General features: G+C 48.3%; 1 protein-coding gene across 1 annotated transcript in view; it reads left to right on the forward strand.

Moving 5' to 3' along the window:
* GRIK3 (glutamate ionotropic receptor kainate type subunit 3) overlaps positions 1 to 26,116 on the forward strand; it is a 229,489-nt gene that overhangs the window by 150,638 nt on the left and 52,735 nt on the right. Inside the window, exons 7-9 of the mRNA XM_065421725.1 lie at positions 5,944 to 6,087; positions 13,389 to 13,496; positions 18,953 to 19,066. Coding sequence (XP_065277797.1) covers positions 5,944 to 6,087; positions 13,389 to 13,496; positions 18,953 to 19,066 — 366 coding nt within the window. The remainder of the gene's footprint in view (positions 1 to 5,943; positions 6,088 to 13,388; positions 13,497 to 18,952; positions 19,067 to 26,116) is intronic.

The raw sequence follows: 26,116 nt of genomic DNA on the forward strand, positions 1-26,116 counted from the left end.
GGCCTGCCTCTTCACGCCTACCAGGATCTTTTCACCAGTGCATTAGCGTCCTTTCCTCCTTGAAGTGCATCCCACCTGTCACTGAGGGTTACTTCTGAGTGGAGGCTTCCACCATTCTCCTTCGGCCTTTGGCCCCTAGCAAGCAACGCCCCCAACTGGACACATTCTGGGCTTCCAACTCCTCTGGGGCCCCAAGACTCCAGAGGGACTAGAAGGTGCCTTATTTACAGTGTGCATTTCGGGATGGTGCTACTCGTTAGGGATGGGCAAGCAGAGGAGGAAGTGCTCCAGTGTTCTGAGGGGCACCCAGAGACGGCTCGTTTCATAGCTTGGGTCGTATTACTCAGCGGGTACATCAAGGAGGGGTGAGAAAAACGGAGAGAGACTCCAATTTCTGCATATGGAGCCCTCCAGGGGAGTGACAGTGAGAAAAAGGCAGTGTGAGAAATCCCCCCCGGAGCGCCCTGTCCATGTCTGCTCAGGGTGTCAGAGAGAAATAGCCGGCAAGGGCGGATCAGACGTCTGGTGGCTGGTTTGGAGGATTTCCCAACACTTGAGGGAAGGATGCATTAGGCCTTAATTTCTGACCATAAGGAGTCTGCTTCCTTAGCCCCATCTCCTCGTGAGACACTTCTCTCTCTCTCTGCACATCAGGAGCCAAGCATCTGGGGCAACGGTGGAGCCCGTGGCCTGGCGGCTGGCAGAAATGAGGACAGCAGCAGCACTTCTACCGTTGCAGCAAGACAGTTGGAAATAACCAGAGGCACTGGCATGACCTTCCCCCTCCCCAATATGGCTTGTTAATCTCCTGCTCTGCCTGTCACATATGGGGCATTATGATAAAATGCTACTCTGCAGTGATGCCTGCACGCTGGCTGTGATTTCCAGCCTCTCTCCTCGCCAGCAAGGACTGAACCAGCATGCTGTGTGCTTTCTAATACATTTTTTAGAAAGCCTCCTTCCAGCAGAGCTGAAAGTTTCTCTCTGCAGCTAAGAGCAGCATCCTTCTAACATCAGACATCTCTGCCCAAGACATCGGAACCCTCCCTTCCCCCACCTCCTGCATCGTTAGCACTTACTAAACCGAGAAACGAGCCAGACACACGCGAGAATTCTCTCCCTTTTTATGTCTTCTGGTCAATGCCAAACATCAACATGGTGGGCCAGGCTTTCAGAAGTGGAGACCCCAAGCTCTGGAAGCAAACAGGGCAACTGTGAGTAATGTTACTCCGTCTCCATACATGTGAGATTTGAAGGAGGACCCTGCAAAAATAATTCCCTCTACTCCAGGAGTTTGCTGGTTCAGGTTCTCTGCCCTGTGTGAAGCAGGAGCTCAGCCTGCATGATCATAATTGTCTCTTCTGGCCTTAGACTCTGGGAATCGCTCCCCAGTTAAAAATGTCTCTCTTGCAGCTGTAATTTTCCTTGTAGCGGGCTCTCTCCCTATTTCCTGCATTTCCTGACTTTTTTTGAGTCTTTCCTCTTCTTCCAACACTTCTCCCAAAATATCTTCTAAATTATTTTGTTTTTATATACGGCACGTACCCCTAGCTTCGCATGACCCCGGAGAGAGACTGTTGCACTGAATGTAGGACAAGACCTCAGTTAGTAGAACCCTTTGTTATGTGGGCACTAAGATTTGGTTGTTTACCATCTCTTCTCCATAACAAGGTCACAAAGCTCTCTGACCTCCGGTTTTAGGGTCCTTCCTCCCTACCAAATATGACCCTCCAGAATACTAGCATTGGGGATTTAAGAGCTTCCTCTTTGTTTTAAACAATCTTTAGATTATGCAATGGGTGCACTATCTTCCATAGCTACCCGAGCATACTGGGGCATGCTGCACTCTACTCAAATGCACCCTGCAATATCTGCCGTAGTGGTGGATGATAAGAACAGAAGCCGTTTTAGGAGCATGCAGAGGCCACGGGGTTTAACGAGCCAGCCCTGTCTGAACTGCTGTTCACCCGACCTTCATGCTTCAGAATCATGTCCTTCCAGCCTCTCCTCCAGCAGCTAAGTCAGGTGTCTTTCAAACTCGGTGCCTTCTCTGGTAGCTTATTGCAGGCTACGTGCTGCCTGATTTCCTTATACTCCCACATACAGTTTGGATGGTGGGTCTGGTTTTCAGCTACGCCTTAATTTGCTCACTGAGTTTGCATCGTCAGAGGCACATGGGGTAGCATTCGGATGCTGAACTCCCAGCTCCGGATTTGTGGGTATAACCCATCACAGGCATGAAACTCTGAGTACAGGCGCTATTCACAGGTGGAAAACCATGACTGCAAAATCCGAGGCTAGCACTGAACCTGCCGTTCTGGCCCTTTGCTTTCGAAACACCCCTCAGCTTTGCGGGGAGTTTATCCCCAGCCACCCTGGCTCTGCCTTTGTAATTTTGGAAACCTCTACCTCGGCACCTGGAGGCTCACTCCTCTCCTATGAGAACAAAGCCCAGATCCCTTAATCCTTTCTTGGAATGTAGGTTCTTTACCGCTGGTGACCTTTGGGTTGGCTTACACTGCACTCTCCATGCTAGTGTGGTTTGGTGACTGGACTGGCCTAGAGGGCTCCACATGAGAATTCATGGCTAATGCACATTAGCTGTAGGTATCTGTGAACTCGCCCTGCTCGCTCGGAGTAGAATATTGTGCTGTCTCCTACTCCTCTCCAGTATTCCAGGACAATGCGATAGAACAGAAAGGCAGCCTGGCCTAGTGGGGAGAGCACCAGCTTTCTTCCCAGCTCTGCCAGGGACCTACAGTGGGAGCTTGGGCAAGTCTCTTTCCTGATCTGTAGCTGTTTCTCTCCTGCCCTATGCCTCTCTTGTCTGTTTAGCTCTTGGAGATAGGGCTTGTCTCTCCCTATGTGTTTGTAGAGTGTCTAACACAATGGACTCTCAGCGGGGGCCCGTACACACCACCATAAAACAAATAATAATTATACACCATCTGTGTGCTTAAACGTGTTCCAGTATCCCTCAGACTTACAAGAGCCAGTATCCTGTCCCTTAGTGCTGTCAAGTTACGCCAGCAGGATGTAGGCCAGGCTCCTGCTCTTCACGCTTGGGAGGAATAAGGTCATGGGAGTGATTGCCAAGCTGGGACAGAGCATTTTCTCCACTGTTAGATTTGCTCTGTAGTTTGCGATGTTGTTTGATTTTTTACAAATGTGGCTGCTATTCTTGGGTCTTTGGCATCCACTTTTGTGAAACCAGCGAGGAATGTGTTTTTCACTAGTGGGATTTTCCCCCATCCCACTTTTAGAAGTGGGAAAAAAAATGCCACTTTGTCAGTGTCTGGAGGTGGGGTGCAGTGCTGTGTCACAAAGCCATTCCAAACCATACACCCCCTCACTCGCTGTCACTTTGTACAGAAATAGCCCCCTGGCCCCCACTGCCTGAAATTTCCCAGTTTCATCATGGATATTTCATGGAAGCAGGACTGTCAGGCATCGCCACATGAGTGAAGATTTCACGGCACCAGTGCCCAAGAAAAACTACCAGGGTGGTGGGGGGATTTTTACTCAGAGTCCAACTCCTCACCTTGAAATTTCTTCTTGAAATGGGGATGCTTTGCTTTTGTTTTCTCATGAGGGCAGTTCTGACTTCTCTGTGTTGTTTAGTGTTTCTAACAGGGACTAAGAGTCAGGAGAACAGAGTTCTGCACTTGACTTGCTACATGACCTTGGTCACTTAACTTTTCTGTTCCTCATTTTTCCCATCTATAAAATAGAGATACACCTCTACCTCGATATAACGCGACCCAATATAACACGAATTCGGATATAACGCGGTAAAGCAGCGCTCCGCGGGAGTGGGGCTGCGCGCTCCGGCGGATCAAAGCAAGTTCAATACAATGCGGTTTCACCTATAACTTGGTAAGATTTTTTGGCTCCTGAGGACAGCGTTATATCGGGGTAGAGGTGTACCACTATTTTTCAGTGCTAGTGCTTTGAGATCCTCAAAGAAAACGGGCTACAGTAAAAAAAAAACCTTTTTATATCCCCTATTTGTCTGACATTTCATTAAAAAGGGCTAGCAATCTTTTCTGTCTGACATGTAGACAGTACAGTGGTAGGTGCATTAGAGATATCTAAAAAAGACGTAGATAGAGAGATGGCATTCTTGTAGTCTGTGATTTACAGAGATGACTATGGCCTTTTAATGTAACCTAACACATATTGGAAAAAACCTTCTGTTCTGAAGAATTTCTTTGTTGTGTACATAACAATTACCCATTTACAAAACGAAAAGAACAAAAACACAAGTTCTGCCCAAAAAGCAAACCTATTTGCTGTTCTGTAGCTGTAGCTATTTCAAAGTTCTGTTGAAGTCTGAAATTTCAGCGAAAGACATATTTTCTGTCCTGATAGACAAGGGTTAGGAGTGGTTGAAATTTTTTCTGCCTTTTTTAAAGGGGTTTCACACAAAAATTATTTTAAACCAAAGTTTTTAATTTTTGACAACGTTTTTAGTTTTTAAATTAGGGGGGAAATTCCCCTCACCACCAGTTATGATTACTCTCTCTTTTTTTTTAACCCTGGTGGAGGGAAGAATAAAAAAGTGTGAGAAGGTGGGTTTTCTTCCACAATTTTGAAACAAAAACTTACAAATGTGGAGTGGGATTTTCCCCCACCAAAATGAAATGAAAAATTTCAAAACAAAAAATGTTATCCAAAAACTTTTTGTCCAAATCCAGAAATAATTCAGGAATAATTCCAAATGAAACAAAAAATCTCCCCCCTTCTCTGACCCTCCCTCCGCACAGAGTCATGAAACATTATTACTTTTTTTAGATCAGCTCTTGTTTGGATAAAGAATGGACTGTTCCAAATCTACCCCCCAGAGGGGAATTGAGGACCTGCTTGTTTGGTTATAATGCAGGGTTTTTCCAAGATACGCTATAGCTCAAACAGACGTTATGGGCTTCATGCAGGACTCATAGAGCAAGGTTTCCCATGGCCTGTGTCATACAGGAGGTCAGATCTGACCTTGAAACCTATGACTCTCTAGAAGTTCGTTGAGCTCACCATTGTAACGATGTAGAGAATACAGCTACGTTCTGCTCCCTTTCTGTCCATGGGAGTTTTACAGTTGACTTCAATGGGAGCCGGATATGAGGCCTCTGATTACACTCATCTAGGGCTGAACAATTAGATCCCTCAATTAGCCAGGAGTCAGTGTGACTGTAGGTGTCCTTGCAGTGGTCAGCTGGTTCTTGCATTGGGCTTTGCTTTTTATTTATCCAGCCCCCTCCTCCCCCCGTTTTACCAGTGGTGCCAACTGTCCCATCAGTCTGCTCTCCAATGAAACCATTGTACCCAGGCCTTCCTCATAAATGCTCTCAGCCCCCTGTTGCTGGCAACTGTGCATGTGCTGGCGGGTGCCTGGCCCGCAGCTCCCAAACCGATCAGCAGCATCGGGCTGATCCGCCGGCAGGATGCAACCCCTCAGTGCCGAAAGCCCTGCCCCCAGGGAAGCCGTCTGCAATTGTGTTTCAGACGCCAGGGAGGAAAGATGTCAGGATGCAGGTGAGAAGACAGAGGCGACTGGGGGACAATTTAGAGAAGCTGTTGCAGCTTTGCATGAGATGGATCATGGGTTTTCCAAATGGAACCAGCACCAAATCACTCTGCTGCATTAAGTATCAGAGGGGTAGTCGTGTTAGTCTGGATCTGTAAAAGCAGCAAAGAGTCCTGTGGCACCTTATAGACTAACAGACGTATTGGAGCATGAGCTTTCGTGGGTGAATACCCACTTCGTCGGATGCATGCATGCATGCATAACATGCATCCGACGAAGTGGGTATTCACCCATGAAAGCTCATGCTCCTATACGTCTGTTAGTCTATAAGGTGCCACAGGACTCTTTGCTGCCTCTGCTGCATGAGTGCCTTTTTGCTTTGGAACTGTTATCAACCCAAATGCTGTTCCCCTTTATTTTAGACAGATGCTGCCCTGTTGTACGACGCAGTTCACATCGTCTCAGTGTGCTACCAGCGAGCCCCACAGATGACTGTTAACTCCCTGCAGTGCCATCGACACAAAGCCTGGAGGTTCGGGGGCCGCTTTATGAATTTTATAAAAGAGGTAAAAGCTTCCTTCCTATTGATGCAAACCTTCCGGCGGCAACGTGGGGGTGGGGAGCAGCTGTTCAGAACCCAGAATTAGGAGCTGCACAGTGGCTAGACAACGCACTTACGAGCACTACAGACAACCCTTGCAGAGATGGATGGGAACAAGGATCCAGGAGTCAGATTGTTTGTAGCTTTCATCTGATAAAGGCCAATAACCAGAGTCTTTACATTGCTGGGCTAACCTGAATCCTGGTGAAACACCCCTGACTTTGGTGGAGAGAGAGCAGGGCTAAACCTGACCAGTCACAGTGGTCCAGTAGATAGGATCCTGGACTGGGAAGCGAGAACCCCAACTTCTCTTCCTAGCTCAGGTGTGACCCTGCGCTTGTACCCTTTGCCTGTTTTGTCTCCAGCCACTGCTGTCACTGTTTGAATGTCCCCACACACATGTTGTCGGCCCCATTTGAAGCTGGAGATGCCTGGTGCCCCATCCATCGGTGGGCTGCTTTGATCTGTGCATGTTGAGGCCTGGTATAAAAAAAAATCCCTGATGCAGCTGAATAGTGTGTGAAAACTCCACTCCTAACCAGGAGCACAGCCAGAGCTCTGGGTGAACTGGAATATTTTTACAGGAGGCATTTTAGAGCATTACCCCAAGTGTGTCTGTGAATGAGAGTCCAGGCCTGGATTGGGGCCTCTCAGTAGTCAATTGTAAAAGTGCATTTGTTGATCTAAAAACTGATAGTGTAAACCACTGTGAGTTACAGTTCTTGTTAAATGTTTGCAGATGGTTGATCTTCACCCCTGTGCAAAAGGCTTGCATGAGGCTTATGCACCACTTACATCTCACTTACATCCTCAGAATAGTTTCAGTGGGGTCACAGCAAGACATGAGAAATGAGCTAAAATCTCCAGTGCTGTTACAGACGCTCACCTGTGCCTGCTCTGGGCTGCTCTCCTTACAAGGCGGTTTCCTAGCAGAGCGAGAGCTGTTTGCCTTTTGCAGAAACAGTTGGTTGGTGTCCACAAAAAGCACTTGACACAGGTCTGGTGGCAAAACTGGCAGCGTCTTGCATCTCTGCCCGTGTGCTGATTGCCCAGTTTTGGCAGAGCGGTGGATTTAGTAAGATGGGAGTCCGGGAAGTGAAGTGGGAACTTCATTTCCTCTGTTTTGTGTAATTATAAATTCCACGGGTTCAGCCCACGTAACTGTTTGTTTGGCTTACGCATGCAAACAGCAGCAGAACATTGGTGATTGCGAGCAGCAAGTTTACCAAATCACAGCCCTGCGGGGAGGCTGGAACAAGACGTGGCCAGGAGCGCACCTGTGAGAGCAGCCACGCAGGGCATGTTTCAGGGAGCTACTTTCTTACCAGGCCTGTCCTCTGCTTACTTGCTGTGTTTCGGCTCCTGCCAGTGTAACGTAGCTCACCTCCCTGGGAGACGATCCTAGCCTAAAGCAACAGAGGGTCCTGTGGCACTTTTAAGACTAACAGAAGTATTGGGAGCATAAGCTTTCGTGGGTAAGAACCTCACTTCTTCAGATGCAAATAATGGAAATTTCCAGAGGCAGGTATAAATCAGTATGGAGATAACGAGGTAAGTTCAATCAGGGAGGGTGAGGTGCTCTGCTAGCAGTTGAGGTGTGAACACCAAGGGAGGAGAAACTGCTTCTGTAGTTGGATAGCCATTCACAGTCTTTGTTTAATCCTGATCTGATGGTGTCAAATTTGCAAATGAACTGGAGCTCAGCAGTTTCTCTTTGGAGTCTGGTCCTGAAGTTTTTTTGCTGTAAGATGGCTACCTTTACATCTGCTATTGTGTGGCCAGGGAGGTTGAAGTGTTCTCCTACAGGTTTTTGTGTATTGCCATTCCTGATATCTGACTTGTGTCCATTTATCCTCTTGCGTAGTGACTGTCCAGTTTGGCCAATGTACATAGCAGAGGGGCTGAAAACACTAACGAAGAGTGAGGGGTGAGCGGCAGTTCCCCAGTGCTGTGCAAAGGGCATGTTGGGGGGCTGGGATGTGCTCCTGCCAGTAGATAGGTGCAAGCATCTTTGGGTTTAAGGGCTGGATTCGCATTTACATAAAGGCCCCTTTACACTGCTCTGGCTGCGCCTTTTAACCTAGGAGTAGTATAATCAGGCCACAGTATTTTATGCTATTATTGGAGCCGTGGAAATAATTCTCTCTCTTCTTCCCAGGCTTTGCAATGGTTAAACTAAATTCTCTTGTTTCTGTGGCAGAAAAGTCAATTAAAAGATCATTATTTATTGTGTATTTCTTATTTGTATTGTGGTAGTGCCTACGGGCCCATCGGGGTCCCCCTGTGCTAGGGCCTGTACATACACAGAGTGAGAGAAAGTCCCTGCCCTGACGCATTTACAATCTAAATAGACAAGACAGACCAAGGCCGGGAGAAAGGAAAGATTATCCCCATTTTACTGGGACCTTGAACTGCCAGTTCGCAGGCTCTGAAAATCTCCTCTTCTCTCTCTCGGTTTGTTCCCTTCTGCAAGGAGCTGCTCCTGCCGGCTGCCAGAAGAGAGTGTTGAATAATTTCATTTGTTGCCTCCTTTTGCAAACTACTCTGAGCCCTCCACTCCAGTGCCCGCCTGTTGTTCCCCTTCCTGGCACTCTGTCAGCTAGTTGCAGGGATAAGCTTCCTCCGCTGCAGCCAAAACACATAATAACTGTGCTTTCTGAGCGCCGGAAAGGACAAAACAGCAAATGCAGAGGGATGTCCCGCTGCAGAGACCAGGCCCCTTAGCCCCGTGTTGCTCACGTAGAGAATTGTGCCAATGTTTGTTCGTGCCACACCGGCAAACACACACTCAGGCCTTGTCTTCAGCAGGATTTTTTCAGAGCTGTGATTCGCCAGGGGCACCGCCTGGCTTGTTATCACTCGCCAAGGGCATCCCGTCCTGCGTGGGAACTGCTGCCCTGAGAATGTCGGGGGGTGGTTTGGGCACCTCTCACTGCAGCAGCAGCCAAACAGGACACGGGGATGAGACTGGGCAGCTCGGCATCCTGCTGACGTATCAGAGGAAGCCAGGCGGGTCGCCTCGTTGGCTAGCAGGCTGCTATCACCTTCCAGATAGCACCTGCTCCTCGTAGGGGAGCAGGAAGCCAGGACCAATGGGCAAGGCAGAGGGAGGTGAGGCCGATATTCCCTTGGCCTCCCTTCTCCGTGCCAACCCACTGGACCCCCTCTACGGCTCCAGAAATGGGAGGGCCTCCCAAGCACAGGGCATCCTGAGGCCAGCACCAGCGAGAGATTTAACGCAAATGAGCTTCAGAACAACCTGCTCTGCAGAGGGCAGGAGAACCCGGTCGGTGCTCTGGGGAGGGGAGGTGGGGGAAGCGGCTGAGCCGACCCTTCCTTGTCCCAGTTTATTTTGGAAATGAGAAAGCAAAGGGGAGACAGACCCTCCTGGGTGACAGGCAGGTGCCGTGTCTCTGGGCTCAGGGGTAAAGCAGACTGAGGAAGAGGGGGCGATGTGAGGGAGCGCTGCCTATGGCTGCCAGGGAAAGGAGGGGAGCTCTCCTTGGCTCTATCTGCCCCTGCCTGCGCTCCGCTTCCCTTGTGCCATTGCATTAATGTGACGCCTCCCTGCTCTGCCAGCTCCATCAACTGCCGGCGTTGGGCGAAGCGGGAGAGTTAGAGCCTCAGCGAGGAGGTGACGCGCTCAATACACATCTGTGTTTGTTTCCGACTCAGTACTTCGAACACTGTGTGTGTTCACTGGGTCCCAGAGAACTTCCCAGCTGTAGTTCCCACCTGCATGCTCAACTCGGCAAATTGAGTGCAGCCGTCCCCAAACACACAGGGCAATAGGCCTGGGAGGTGGGGGGCAGCATTCCTTCAGGAATTAACCAGGCGTGTCCCGGGGGAGAGTGGAAGGGGTTTGATCTGGGAAACATGCCAGTCATCCCCCCAGCTTGTGCCACGTTCATCATCAGGGGCTATTTCTGGCTCATCCCCCCAGGGACATACACTTGTTAGAGAAGAGCATGCTGCAGATGAACTCCGCAAGTGGAATGAGTCAAACCAGTAAAGCATGCAAACAGTCTGGCATTTCGGAAAGGGAACAGGGAAATACCAGCCTAAAGTTCAGAGCGTGGCAAGCATACTTCACTTGGTGTGTATGGGAGGATGGTATCCGGGTGTCCTGCATTCAGGGAAATGTCACAAGAAACAGCAGAAGAATTGCCCCTTGCTGTCCCTAGACGTTCCAGGGCCAGCACTGCACACTGCGGTGACATTAATCACCACTTAGCCTACAGGAGCAGCAGCCATTCTTCAGACCTCTCCTGCCCCTTAAACCAGGGAGGTTAATTTCTGTGCTGTTGTTTATTAAAACACCAGGAGAGTCGCTCTGAGACAGAAAGGCAGTGACAATAGCATTGCACTTTTCATCAAAGTGGGATTGGCTCCATATCCATTTGCAGATCTCCCTGCCCCACCATGCCGGGCTATCCCTCCGCCCCAGAAGGGGGCTGCAGTTCAAGACAGCTGCGTGCCCAGGGGGCCAGTGCAAACCCTTATGCGTGTGCTCACGTGTTTTGCTGAACAGGGATGGACTTCTGAGCTGGGGCCGAGAAGTTCAGTGACTGACTTCCCAAGTCCAAAGAATCTGAAGTTATTTATGTTTATTTTTTAAAAGAAGAAATAAGCAGTTTGTGGGAAGCAGTGGGAGGGTTTTGTCGTTGCTGGGTTTTGTAATGGTGTTATTTAATGATGCATTTGGCTGGTGCTACCATCAGCAGGCCTCAGAGAAAAACATATTCAAATGGTCTGAGCACAGGATTGGAAGCCAGGAGCAACTGAGGTCTAATTAGAGTGACCAGACAGCAAATGTGAAAAATCGGGACGGGGGTGGAGGGTTATAGGAGCCTATATAAGAAAAAGACCCCAAAATCGGGACTGTCCCTATAAAATTGGGACATCTGGTCACCCTAGGTCTAATTCCCACCCTGGACCAGGGTTGGCTCCAGGGTTTTTGCCGCCCCAAGCGGCAAAAAAAAAAAAAAGCAGCAAGCCGCGATCGCGATCTGCGGCGGCAATTCGGCGGGAGGTCCTTCGCTCCCAGTGGGAGTGAGGGACCATCCGCCAAATTGCCGCCGAATAGCTGGAAGTGCCACCCCTCTCCCGAGTGGCCGCCCCAAGCACCTGCTTGGCAAGCTGGTGCCTGGAGCCGGCCCTGCCCTGGACTAGTCACTGAGGCCTGGGGTACACTTCAAAAGATTTAGGGGTGTAACTAGTTAGGGCTGCGAAGTTTCACGTACGTAGTTATGCTGGTAAAATTCCTAGATTGGTATAAAGTGCTTTGTACCAAAAGAGCTTATTTCTCTTTGCCAAAGTGGACCAAGAGTTACTCTCATAAGCCTTTTATGTGAGTCTACCCTGGGGTGCAGGGTTGCTGCTGTAAAAACACTGGCATAGTAAAAGTGGCAAAGGGCCAAATGCTCGAAAGGGGTTGGGGGTTGTGATGCTCAGCCTCATAACGACTGACTTCTAGGTGCCTGGAAGATCACTGCAATTCACCTTGCCTGATTTAAGTGGCCTAGGCGCCTATACAATGAATGCAAAGTATCAGAGGGGTAGCTGTGTTAGTCTGTATCCACAAAAACAATGTGGAGTCCGGTGGCACCTTAAAGACTAACAGATTTATTTGGGCATAAGCTTTCGTGGATAAAAAACCCACTTCTTTATTCAAACAACCCACTTCAAACATTCATTTGCAAACTTAACACCATCAATTTGGGCTTGAATAGTGTCTGGGAGTGGCTGGCTCACTACAAAAGCAATTTTCCCTCTCTTGGTATGGACACCTCCTCATCAATTATTGGGAGTGGACCACATCCACCCCGACTGAATTGGCCTTCAACACTGGTTTTCCACTTGTAAGGTCCCTTCTCTTCATGTGCCAATATATACTTATGCCTGCATCTGTAATTTTCACTCCATGCATCTGAAGAAGTGGGTTTTTTACCCATGAAAGCTTATGCCCAAATAAATCTGTTAGTTTTTAAGGTGTCATCGGACTCCTCGTTGTTTTTATACAATGATTGGGCAGAGATAGGCACCGAAACTGAGATTCACAAAAGCCAGCAGGCTAAGCAGGGAGCTGCCCAAGCCAGCCAGTGGGAGAGGGGTGTGAAGTGCCACCCCCTCCCAGAGATCGGGGCCAGTCCAGGTGGCAGGGAGCGCTAGCTCTGCTTGCGATTCTCAGCCAGGACCCCGCTTTGGAGTTAGGGTCCCGATACCATTTTAGCATGAAGCCCAGGACAAGGGGGGAGAAGGACAGCAACCTCCCTCATAACAGTCAGCCTGGTGGTTAGGGCACGCACCTGGGAGAAGGGACATCCCTGGGCCCTGTTCAAGTCCCCCTCCCCCATCTGAAGGGTGAAAAAGATTTGAACGGGGATCTGCCTCCTCTCAGGTGAGAGCTGTGGGATATTCTGATGAGGGGAGTCCTGCAGTCTCTCCTATTGAAGATGTTGCACTGTGGATAAATAATGAGCTATTGAAGCAGAGGGACTGGATCCTAGATCTCCCCATGCTGGGCGAGTGCTCAAATCCCCAGGCTCTGCAGACGTTCACTGGCCCAAGGGAGGGAGAGACGTGCTTCCGGAATTTTTACTGCAAAAACTGAAGCATGGAGTGCGTTGAGATGCCTGCCCGGGTTCAGCTGGAGTTTTATGCATTGCAGTGGCCACAGCCCTGGAACTTAGGTGCCCAACTCCTTCTGAGCATTCAGCCCCAAACTTCCAAGCATCGAGCAGGTCTTCGCCTCTTTGCGCTTCACTTTCCCCATCTGAAAAACAGAGGCGAAAATACTTAGCACTTTTCAACTCCAAAGCACCTTGCAAAGGGTAAATAAACATTGCGCTACCCCGGCATGGAGGCAGGTGAGGGAGATTTGTTTATGTGTTCGAGTGGCGTTGTCCAATGCTGAAAGACGCCCCCCCCCACCACCGTCCCCCAGACGTTGTCAGAGCTGCAAAGACACGAGCAGAAACACAGCTAGTTTTGCACCGACCCAGCGTGCCAGGGACACGTCCTGAGATCAATGTTGTACACAAAAAGTGCAAATGTAAATCAGGGCAAGGAGTATAATAGAATTTATGGAATGCTCCAGCCCGTGCTGCAGCATGAGCAATGATGGAGGTGATTATTAATTAATCATGCTCGTCGGGGAGAGAGTATCAGTGTAAGGAGTAATTAAAATGAAGCACTGTACAGCAGTAGCAAACGATGATTTATGAAGCCGAGTAACTGCTGTGCTGACTTCTCTCCCTTCCACAGGCCCAATGGGAAGGATTAACTGGGCGTATTGTCTTCAACAAAACCAGTGGATTAAGGACAGAATTTGACTTGGACATCATCAGCCTCAAAGAAGATGGTCTCGAAAAGGTCAGTAAAGTTTGTCCTTCCTGCTAGCTAAAGAGTTTATGAAACCTTCAAAAGATCCACTCAGGCCCCCTGGAAAATGGTGCATCAGCCCCATAGCTCCTATTTTTGCCTCTGTGTGCGACGTAAGGATATTTGCTGCCTTGGAATTGCTCTGCTCCTGTTTCCTGACACACACACACACACACACACACACACACACACACACACACACACACACACACACACACACACACACACACCCCTGAACCCGCAGCCCAAGTTGTCACAATTAGTTGCCATGTAAGATTGTTGTGGTAACACACATGGGAAATAGTGGAGCTGCAGAAGCAGAAGAAACTTCCTGAGCAGTCAGGAGCCTGTTTTTTGTTTCCATGCCAATGATGGGAGGGAAAAAAGCCCAACCCAAGTGCTGCCTACATGCTACAGTTTGTTTATGAAGTGTTTTCCCGGAGGCGCCAGCAGCTCTTTAAAGCCCCCCTCTCGGTGTGATCTCCTGCTATGAAAATTGCCTAGGGCCTGGAAATATCCCACGTTTGTTACAGCCCTGATTGGCCCACTTGCAGCCTGAGTTTTGGAGGAGATGATAATGTATGTTTTTTGTTGTTTTTTGATATCTGAGAGAGGGTACGAAAAAAATGAGGACAGGTTAGTTTCCTGGCCTGATTGGAAATTTCCCATTTGGATGTGGAGTGTTTGCAGCAGCAATCCTGCTGCTGGGGACGCAAGGTAGCTGCACAAACACAACCGTGTAGAATTCTTGTAATTAGCACAGATCCCTGCTGGATACAAGGATATAATGCCACTGAAGTGCAGGTCTGATTCTCAGGTGCTCTTGGGGATTTCATTCCTGTTTCATGGACCGTTTAAAAAAACAAAGAATACTCAAAGCATTAAAACTCCTAAAACATCATTTTCAAGGGGAGAGCAGTTCATTCAGTGGACAAAACAGAGCAGCAAGTTGCCTGAATAGAACAAAGATCTGCACTGTGGACAATGCATACCAAGAGTCACCTATTCGCATGGGCTGTGCTCAAAGCAGGATGCAGATAGTGCCGTGAGCTAGCTATCCACGGTTAGAGAGCCTTCAAACTTAGGGATGGGAGAAACCTTGGGGACTGATTCATTGCTGCTTTCCCCTTAGGGGGTTGCTGACTGACACCTTGCAAAGTGGGTTGCTAGGATTGGTGCCACTGGTAACATCAGCCCACCCAGCTCCCTGTACCAGTGGACTGCTTACCAGTAATGATCCCGGTAGAGTAATAGGCAAAAATGACAGACATTTTGGATACCATGTGAATCTGAACCTTAAAGTACTGCCAAAATATCTCTCAGTCAACATAGTACTCCTCAGCTGTATGATAGAATTGCTGACCCTAGTGGTATTTATTACTACTGGGTGTCACGTAATGCTCACGGGAAACTGCCAAACCCTGAAGCATATTCCTCAAGGATGTTCAGCTTTTATGTTTAATCTCCATCTAGTCATGAGATTTTGTAGCTCTCTGCTTTTTTTTTTAAAAAAAAAAGCTTTTTGTCTACTCTGGAAAGGTTTTAAAGTATCGATGTCAAATCTCTGTGGACACTAAGATTGTTAATAGCTAATCTGAAATAATGAAATGCCAAACGGAGTGAATCCCAATATGTACTTTGCATTATGTATAATAGCTTATATTTGTTGAGCTTTAGGATTGTGCTTCTGATCCTGCTACCTCCTGGATGTTCTGAGGATTAAAGCAGTATTACCCAAACATAATTACATGTTGTTTGACTATCCGACTTGCACAGTTCTCTTAATGGAATATTTGCATTTTTTCTTTATTTTAATTTTTAAATTAATTAATGCAGACTTGAGTTCCATGTATTTCATTTTTCTTAAGGAAAACTTAGCAAGGGATTCTTAGCTGAGTAGGTAGCACTGCCAAAGGCTCTTTATATTATTGCTTCTCTTCCCTATAACAATAATAATCTTCTGACATTTTAACTGCTGCGTGATTGGAAGGAAGGATGGAGGAATGCCTGGCTTTTGTAAAATATTTAGGGATTCTCAGAAAGTTCACGGAAACTCTTTTAAAATTTATACTGTTCATGCCAAACAGCATTCATTGTTCAAAAACCCTTTCTGTGAATGCAGTAAAACCAGGTTCTCGCCAGAGGTTGCTGGGGAGATTGAATTATTTAAAAAAAAAATAGAAAAGAAAAGAAAAACAATCAAGGAAACAAAAAACATAAATAAATAAATAATCTGAAGCTCCTAGCCCCGCAATGGGATTGGTCTGTGGACTCTCTGTTTTCAAGTTTCCATCACTCATGTGGCCTCGTAGATGGATCGACCTGTATATTCTGCGGTTCCTATTTGCTGTGTCTCTGTCTCTGTCTATTTGGGGGCATAACAAGCCTCAAAGGGGCAGCATTAGACAACCAGCCACAAGGTTTGAATATGCCAGGAGATTTTAAACCTGCATTCTCGAGGTCTGGGAGAGAGTGCGGAGTAGCAGTTGCAGCAGGACAACGAGGGGCCAGATCATCTTTAGATGTAAATGTGCGCAGCACAATGGCGTCACTGGAGCGGTTCTTTATGCCAGGTAGGCCCAGGAGTCAAACTCTTCCGGGGGCACTCTGCGTGGCTATCGCCAGCCTTTTCCCCTCCCAGAGCTTCAGCTTGCCCAGTGGTAAAATGCTGTCTCACCGGACAATGGTTAGAGTTGGTCAAGTGGTGTGAGATCCCTCCCGGTATGAAAGACTCTACAAAAGATCAGTCAGGTCTAAAATCGGGAGGCAGTGTGGTAGAGTGGATAGGGCACTGGATCAGGATCCAGGAGATTTGGAGTCTAGTCCCAGCTGTGCTGTTAAGCTTCTCTGTGATGATGAGTAATTCACGGCCTTGGCTCCCCCTCCCACCTTTGTCTGGTTTTTTTTTTTTTTTTTTTTTGACTGTGAGCTCCTCAGGTAAGGGGCTGTCTCGCACTTTGTTTCCAGAACGCCTAGTGCTACAGGGCTGCTACACGCCACTGTAATATAAATAATAATACGGCAAACACGTTGTTACCTAGCTATATCCATGAAGGTGGAGGAACGTGCGTTCAGATGTTAAACATAGCGCTTTACTGAAAGCGTTTCCTTTCCAATAAGTCTCTTTGCCTTATTTTTTCGCATTTGCAGTCGGGCTGTTAAAAGGCTTTTAACAACAGTAAAATATAGATAGTGGCTGGACAGAAAGGGGAGCTGAATTGTATCATCCCCTGCCGCATCTATTCCTGCAGCTGGAGGGCAGGCAGGACATGTGTGTTTGCATTCGTTTAAAAGGGAATTGGACCAAATAGCGGTGATGACGCTGGACCAGTTCCACAGCTGGTGTAAATCGTCCTAGCTCTCCTGGTTTTAAAGAGACGGTGACATTTTACCTCAGCTAAAGATCTGGCCCGCTGTCTCTCAGCAGAAGAGAACTGATTAAAATGAACACTTGGCCCCTGTTTGTAACACTTTATAAAGGAACGTAGGAATTCCCAGATTGGATCAGACGCATGGTCCATGTACTCCAGGATCCTGTCTCTGACAGTGACCAGCGCCAGCTGCTCCAGAGGAAGGTGCAAGAACTCCCTGATGGGCAGTTGTAGGGTCGTCCCCCGTTAGAAGTGGAGAGCCGGGAGTTCCTGGCCGGTTGCTTTGTGTCCAGCTCCTATTCATTCCCAATGTTACTAGTTTTCAAGTTGGTGCAAAATGGAGCTAAATTAAATGCAGATGGGCTTGGTCTCCACTCCATGACACTAAAGTTATGCCCTTTGTCTGGACCTCCAGGGACTTCGATGCAGTTGCCCTGAGTGGAACTGGTGGAATGTGGAATCTGCCCACATCCAGGGTATTACAGGAGTTCATATTTCTGAACTCTCTCTCTAATACCAGTGCCTCTCAGCACTTCTCTCTGCAAGGCTACTGTGATCTCCCGGGGAAATCAAACCCTCTCACCTAGGACAAAATTATTTGAATGGAGAAATCGTAATTAATTACTGGAGTAAATTCCGCCTCTCACATTCATGTTGTGCGCTAGATCCAGGGACAATATTCTCTCCATTGGCGGAAATGAGTGCTCCATCCATGGGGGAATTGACTAACGATAGCAACCCTGCCATGCAAACCAGACAAGAGATTTCATAAGGTTATAGTTTCCCTATTAGTGTGTATGGTAGAGCCCGACTTCACCAGACACATTTTTCACACCGTAACAGATAGGAAATACATAGGATACACTATGAATTGTGATGCAAGTCACAGATATTCCATGTACCTCTAAGTCTCGTCAGGGGTGCTGGAACACCCCCGGCACCCCTATTTCCTGCACCTATGAGTCCAGTGCTGCAGAGAAGGTGCCAGATTGAAAGCCTAGGCGATGCTGCCCACAAAATAGGTACAGCCAGGGCAGTGGCACTGCAAACTTCGATCCCATTTGGCTGTGTTTTTTATTTTTTTAAGAAACAAGTTTTCATGGAAATTCTTTATTTCTTTTGAAACTTGCTAGTTTTTTCAATGAAAACACTTTTAGACTTTTGAAAACGGAAACCAACCAATGTTTTTATGTTTCTCTGTTTTTTTTAAAACCCCCAAAATTCCAACAACCACCCCTCAAATGTTTTCTTATTTTTTAAAGTTTCATCAGAAATACCATTTTCCAGCCAGCTGTGTTCTCAACCTTTTCTATACCAGAATTCTCCTCCCCCCTAGCTGCAATGCCCTCACATTTAACAATATGGGAAGGATCGAGTGATTGAGACAGCAGCCCCTGTCCTCTGGTCTATATGACCCACAAGACTCCTTCCAACACAAATGACTCTAAATACTGTCTGAACACATCCCTTGTGTGCAGCCAAAGCCTGTATTGTGTTTGGATACATCCCATGACCTCTTTTTGGTTCCTATAGGAGATGGGCCCAAGCTGCAAAATTATGATCTAAATTTTTAACCCTTCACAAGTTTGGAAGTGTTAGAATCTGGGGTTTCTGCTGTTCACCAAAGCTTAAGACACTTGCATTGGGGAATCTTTGTTTCAGGAATATCTCTAATCACTGTGAGGTTTGGCCAAAGTTCCTGGTCAGTGTATTCTGAGCTCCTGTACTGCATGGCGCTATTGTCCACTGTTGAATGAATTCCTGAATTCTAGACATCATGGACCTCCATATTTGTCCACAGGTATCAGTGCCCCCATTTAGAGGGCAGCAAAAAGGAAAGGCATTAGGTATTTGTAATATCTGCTCTGCATGGGTGACTGTTGGAGTGGTCTGCAAGTGCAGAATTAGTGTGACTTTCTCTTCTGTTTAGGTCAGCCAACACGGTCTGTTCAGCTTCGCTTGCCTGTGCAACAGAAGACAGAACTAGCTTCCCTTCAGCCAGGTCTGTGGGATCCTGGAAGAGACTGAACAACACACGTCAAGCGTCTAGTAATTTGTTTCTTTGTTTCATTTCAGGTTGGAGTATGGAACCCTTCTGATGGTTTGAACATCACGGAAATTTCCAAGGGGCGAGGACCCAACGTCACAGACTCACTAACCAACAGATCTCTTATTGTCACCACTGTCCTGGTAGGAGGCTGCAGGCTTGTATTTCTCATCCCTATATAAATGGCTGGAAATGTGTGACTTCTCTGGTGCTTTACAATGCTGCAGTAGCTTTGCCAGTCCCTTTGCTTTTGGCCTTATGTTTTGGGGCTCTCTCCTAGCTCCCCTGTGCTATTGGCGAGGTCAGAAACCTGCGCTGGTCACCAATAAGGCACCAACAGTTGCCACACAGCAGTACCTGAGACACCACAGCTCTTCGCTTTACTTAAGATAACAAGAGAAAAGAGACACTGAGATTTCAGTGCCTTAGGTACTGTCATGTGCACACGGTTGGCAAATATTGGCTCATTCATGGTGACCAATTTACCTCTACTAGTTAGCAACATTTTACCTCCCGTGGCTGCCCCATGAGAAGGTGTGATGGCCCCTAGGCACCTGCTAGCACATGGCTGATCTGAGTGGGGTTATAAAAGGGAAGGGGAAGCTAGTGCAGAGGAGGCTACCATGGAAAAAAGGTGTGTTCTCTCTCCTCCCACCTGGCTGGAGCTGGATAGACCATGGGTGCTTTGTAGCCAGTAGTTTGAGCTGGTTTGTCCGGGGTTTGAGTTTTGGAAATCAAGCCTTGAGGAATGTGCTGGGGCGGTCATTTAATGCATCTGGTAACAGATGTATTACTCCCTGCAAGCTGGGACTGCTGCTCTGGGCACTTTAGCCACCTGAAGAGAAGCCAAGGCTAGTGGATATGCTGAGCAATGGCTCTGAAGCATCAGAGCCCACTATAAAGGGTGACTATCCTGCAATATTTTCATCGGTGTTAGAATTCACAGTTGGGGGCGGGGTTTGCATTAGTGGTTAAAATAAAAGATATTGAGTCAATCTGGTTGGTATAAAATGGCACCATTGACATCAATGCAGCAGCGTGATTTGGACCAAGAGAAAATCTGGCCCAGTGAATACTTACCCAGACAACCAAGCACACAGCAGACCTGGTGGAGATACCAGCTTTCATTGCCTGGCAGGCAGGCCTGGGTTTATGGCACCATTGTCACTCCACAACTTCGGCACTTCCTTGCTGTCGTGACTGAACAGAGCTCTTATGGGAGCTAGCTGGTACTTTCTAGAAATGATGTACACGGTGCGGAGTGAATGGCTATTCTGTCTGCACCCAGAGGCATTTCAATACCTATGTATCTAGGCAACGGAACTCAAAGGAAGAGGAATACGAGGAGGAGAGGGAATTTGGTGCCCAGAGAGAGTGCGAGCGTGCTGGCTGGGCTGAGACAGGGCGCAAGCAGGTGCTGCACAAACTCCCACGTACAGCTCCGCCAATGCACATGTAAGGTGCTACGCTGCAGCATCTCCTGCTGTTCCCACACTCCCGAGAAACAGCTGCTCCTTGTCCACACGTGCCAAACAACTAAGTGATTCAGTGTGTTGCTGGCTAGACGCCACCCCACTTCCAGTAGCCATGAGGCTGCTTCTTGTTCCTGCTGCACATTTCTTAACCTCCACGTCAACTCTTGTGCTGAATCTCAGGTATGTTCTCTGACCCGGTGCGTGCTGAAGGCCCAGCGAGGGGCTGCATGCACTGAGCGCAAGAAAGGCTCTTAACTAGCATACCGCACAGGCTGTGCAAGGGCCTGACTGACTAGCAGGAGAGGCAGTGGAGAGGGGCGGGTGTCTGCTTCAGATGTAACTATTCTCGTTACAGCAAAAAAATAAGAGCAAACACATGCCTCAGTGTCCTCCCTTCTGGGGCCTTGGTGGCTCGGGGGATTAAGAAGGGGCTAGAGGGTCTCTTCCTCTCTCTGTCACTGATCTAAGGAGGGGCACATTCTGTCGCACATTGCCATTAGCATCAGGTGGCTACTCAGTGGCCCTCTATGAAGTGACTTGTCAGTCTCAGCAGATTTTCTATTGGACAGATCCCCCCATAACTCCAAGGGCACAAAAGCCCCAAATTAGCCACCCTGCTGCCAATCTTATCAGAGAGACCAGTGGCTTCATGGGCCTTAGAGACTGAACCCTCCTCTTGCTTTTATATGAGGCCCTTCAAGGTCAGAGTTGAAGCTCCGTGCCAGGAGGTGGGGTGGGTACCACCGGGGTCCTTCTCCCGCCACTGCCTGTGTTGTACCCGCTCTGCGGGTACGTCATGCTCCAGCGCTGCCAATCTGTCACTTCTCACTATCCCGGAATTCATTTATACACACGGGTTATAACTGCAGCGCTTGTGTCTCTTTCCCCTCATAACTACGTATGTGACAACCTAGCCAAAAGTAATTGAGTTATCCAGCAAACCATGGATACTTAACCGATCTTCTCTGTCTCCAACTGTCACACTGTATTTAGTTCTCGCCTTCACTATTGGATTTGATAGCAGGCATCAGATCAGAATGAATTTTTATTTAACATCTAATGAATGATGACTAGTCGCATTGGTTTGTATTTGGCTGTGTTACACAATGCTGGGTCATGCCGTGCCAATTGGCAGCAACAGGAAATAACGCTGTACCTAGAACAAATAAACTATAACGAAACTTCGGCAGGTTGCGTAGATCAGGTTTGAAATACCGTTTATGCCAGTAATTTTTCCTGGCCAATTTCCATGCAGTGCCTTCAAGGAGCCTCTTCTGTCAAAGAATCATGGATGTTGGAGATGGGAAAGAACTGCTAGGTCATGTAGGGTTTAGCGAGTATCGTCTTTTACGACATATTGTCTAGGGTTCCTAAAAGAATGTGTGCATGTGAACTGGGTATTCATAAAAGAGAAGGACAAGTGTTTGTCCCAGTGCCATGTTACAAGCAGTGTGAAATGTATCCTCTGCCCATCTCTTTGTTCATGCACCTTGAGCCTCACCTGAAGAACCCCTTCCCATTCCAGTTCTAGCTCACACACAGCTCTGCCAATGCACCTCACTCCCAGCCTGCAGCTCCAGCTATTCCAGTCCCTGAAACATCCTTCTGACCAAGGCACAACAGATAACTTGGGGTTCTTCATGTTTGACTTTTGCTCTGCTTGGGGGATAGCCCTCTCCTTCCAAGAGTGATAAAAACTAAGGAAGGTAGTAATTAAAAAACATTTGTTCCATCGTTATCTTGCAAATGATGCACTCGTGCTGTGACACTGCTGTCCAGTAACACCCCTGTGTAATCACATCTCCCGACAGAGGCTGGACAAGGTAGCTATGTAACCTGATCCAGTGCAGCAGAAAGGATGGGAGATACTGGACTTGACAGAGCAATGGTCTGGTCTGGCATGTTAAGAGGCTGGGTAATGGAATTAGATGGACCACTTGGGTAATGAGGCCTGACTTCCTAAAATGAAACCACCACCCAGCATCAAAATAACCCACACCTGACACACAGCGGCTCCATCTTCTCTGTGCTCATTGGCACAATACGTTTTCTCAGCTGAGTGGCTCTGCTCAAACGCCCGGGTGTGAATGTGCTTCAGGAGCCTCTGGTTGTCTTATTTTAGCCCATACCATGCTGCTTTCATGCCTGGCTTTGCAAGGAAGACTGCAGAGTAAAAATAGATGGTCATTTTCTCCTCTTATCCCCCCCCCCCCCCATGCTGTTCGGAAGTTTCATACTGTACTGATCCCAGGAGGTGCACACACACACACACACACACACACACACACACACACACTCCCCCCCCCCCGAGATATCTCTGCACAGCTAAAGCACCCTGGTGCCATTTGCATCAGCATCAGGAGCAACAACAATGGATCCCACTGGCTACAGTTGTTCAAAAGAATGGTCCAGTCAGAAGCTACTGCAGAGCCCTTAGGGCAGTGGTGGGCAACCTGCAGCCCCTCAGGGGAATCCGCTGCCGGGCCGCGAGACAGTGTTTACATTGGCCGCCCGCAGCTCCCATTGGCCAGGAACGGCGAACCATGGCCACTGGGAGCTGCGGGCAGCCGTGCCAATGTAAACAATGTCTGGCAGCCTGCCAGTGGATTCCCCTGACGGGCTGCAGGTTGCCCACCACTGCCTTAGGGGAAATGCTGGAACAAAAGGCACTTTGGCAGTTCCCGCTCACTCAGATTCTGGACATCTCTGCTCAGGCTCCTGGAGCAGGGTCAGTTTTTGCACAATGTAACGGTGGCTTTGGTCTTATGGGCTGGAGGCCTCAGGCAGAAAAGCCCCATTATTGCCGGAATGGCTCCGGCCCACCCATGCCACGAGACTCGTCGGGGCCTGATGGAGCACGGCTCATTCCCCTATAAAGGGCAGCAGGAAGCTGTAGGGAGGAGGGAAATTCAGGGGTGAAAAAAGCTCCTGCAGGGAAGAATCTGACAGAGGGGAATTGAGAAGTCAGAGCCAGGAGGCTGAATTCCAGCCCGGGCAAGCCTGGGAGTGACTTGACCTGGACCCAGCTCAGGGAAGAAGGACGGGGGAGAGAGACACTGAACTCATGTGTTGAACTCAGGCCTGAATAAATTGGACCCTAGAAGGGGTATGTCTGAAATGCTGTGAACTGTGTAGTCCTTCAGGGGAGGTAGAGGCAGGGTGCTGCAGGGCTACCTCTGGCCATCGGGTGGGCGGGGGGCATCTGTTTTGTTTTATTTTTATTCTTTTGAATTTACATTTTTTTTTTTTTGCTTGTTCTGAAAGTTTTGGTCTGAGGAATTTGAATCAGGCCCAGCAGAAAGACTGCAAGGTTCTGTGAGCTGGAGCCAGTCCCTGTAAGTGGGAGATAGAGCTGGGTGAATAATACAAAATAAATGCCATGCACAGTGATATGAACCCTAGGTGGAGGCCAGGGGTCAGCGGTGGGGGAATTACCCGAGGTTATTTCAACTCTCAAGAGATTGAGCAGAGACTTATTCCCGCCCTGCCCTCGTCCATCTGTATCTAATTAAAACGTAGCGCGGTGCCACTAGGGGAAATTATTGGATGGGGGTAGCTGGTATTACTGAAATGATGCACCAGCCCAGGTGTGTGAGGCTGAAGGCTGGAACAGCAGTGAGAGCTGCAGGGCCAGGACTGAGGAATGCTAGAGGAGGGGATACGTCAGCTCAGAAGCGAGACATATTGGTAGAGCTGAGCCGGGGTCTGGATCTGGAATATCTCAAACCTTTGTACTGGTGACCCCATTCACATAGCAAGCATCTGAGTGCGACCCCCCTTATAAATGAAAAACACTTCTTTATATATTTAACACCATTAGAAATGCTGGATGCAAAGCGGGGCTTGGGATTGAGGCTGACAGCTCACGCCCCGCCCCCCATGTAATAACCTCGTGACCCCTGCGGGGTCCTGACCCCCAGTTTGAACCCCTGCTGTAGTGGGAGTGGCGCAAGGCAGGAGTGAGGTGCATCCGCAGAGCGAGGAAGCCGGTTTCTAGCCAGAACTTTAATCTCTCCGCTCTAGCAGTTCTACTGCCACGAAGGTCCCTAAGCTTTATGCTCACATTCCAGTTCGAAAGCGTCAATAGAGCAAATCACCACCCTCTAATTGCTCGTCTCTGTGTGCTGGAATGGGCGCGTGCATGCCTAATGCAAAGCCACCTGCAGCCTTGTGACCCACGGCGTGAGGGGCACGATGGGATTGGCACACTGAGTTGTGCAATAAATGCATTTTCATAAATTGGCTCCTAAGAAGTAAAATACAACCCTAAACTTTATTGACGTTTGCTGCTGTCCTTTGTCTCTTCTCCGTAGGTGTAAATGACAGTAGAAAAGCCAGAGGAGGGATCTTTAAAAGGAAAAGCAGGAAAGGTTGTTCACCCCTCTCCTCCCCACACACCCCCACTGCCTTTTGCTCATATTGCGGTGACTTGTTGGAAGAGAAATATTACCCCAGCAGCCAGCGCCACTCTCCCTGAGCAATACAAGAACTGTGAAGTTATGAAATTGAGGGCACCTTCACTGAGAAATCGATTAGCAAGCCGAGGGAGCTTGTGAATTGGATGTCTGGCCATTTTCAGTAATAAATTGTGAAATAGTCTGTGAATAAGTGGTTCATAGAGATCAGAATTACCCCCTAGGAAACGTTTGAGACCAGGAGATACATTACGGAGCGAGTGGCATCCTAATGTTCAGCGCTTTGGCTGTTAAATATGTATGTTATCCCTATAGTGCTTCCCAAAATTAATAGCATTTGATGGCTGCTTTGGAGCTGGTGTATTTATACCAAGATCCGTAGACTCAGCTGGTTCACAAACAAAGCACTAATTCCCGGGGAGAGGGCTGCCGAGGAGACTGGAGAGAGAGGGAGTTTAATGGGCTTGCATGCACCACACTAACGCCATAGGCATGACGTTGTCAGCCTTGGTTTCTCATCCAGCAGACCCAGACCCAGGTGCTCTCTCTCATCCAGTCCCCACCAACACCCAGAGCAGGACGAACTGCTTTCTGCACAGCCATACGCGAATGGCCTAGGTTTGTCCACTGTGGGTGCTGGATGAGCGTGGATCCCTCAAGGCAGGAGGCACAGGCAGGGATGTTGCTGGAATTCCAGCAAAGCCTCCACGCACTAGGGTGAGGTCTGGGGCACCTCCAAGCTAGGACTGTAGCCTTGTGCGTAACGTTATCCAATGGTTCAGTCTAATAAACAGTCTTTTCCTCAGGTCGGTCTCCTGTCCCGCCCTTGTCTCCTAGCGCTCACCTGCTGGATAGTGTACCTTGAGTTTCTCAGCACTCCCCTTACGTATCTCCTCTCTCCGGCCATTCCCACATCTTCCTGGTCCCTTTCTGTTGCCATGACTGACAGCCCAAATGTGTTGCTTTGTGAAAGGCTATGATTTTTATTGCACACTTTATTGTCTTCACTGGCATATGATGACCTCATTCGTCACAAGAGATGAGAAGAAAGATGGAACGTTCCTGTGTATAAGCCTGTTATAGGGCTGCTAATATTAGTACATTATTATTTGAATTGTGGTAGTACCTGGTGGCCCCCATCATGTTTCAAGGCCTCATTGTGCTGGGCATTGTACCCACATATAATGAAAAGAGGGTCCTGGCCCCAAAACTCACTGTCTAAGAGTAGGATGAGAGATACTAGTTGGAGCAAAGAAAGGGAGAACAAGGTAACAATGAGACAATTTGATTATTGTAATAAACA

This window comes from Emys orbicularis, chromosome 23, assembly GCF_028017835.1.
Source record: "Emys orbicularis isolate rEmyOrb1 chromosome 23, rEmyOrb1.hap1, whole genome shotgun sequence".
Taxonomy (NCBI): domain Eukaryota; kingdom Metazoa; phylum Chordata; order Testudines; family Emydidae; genus Emys; species Emys orbicularis.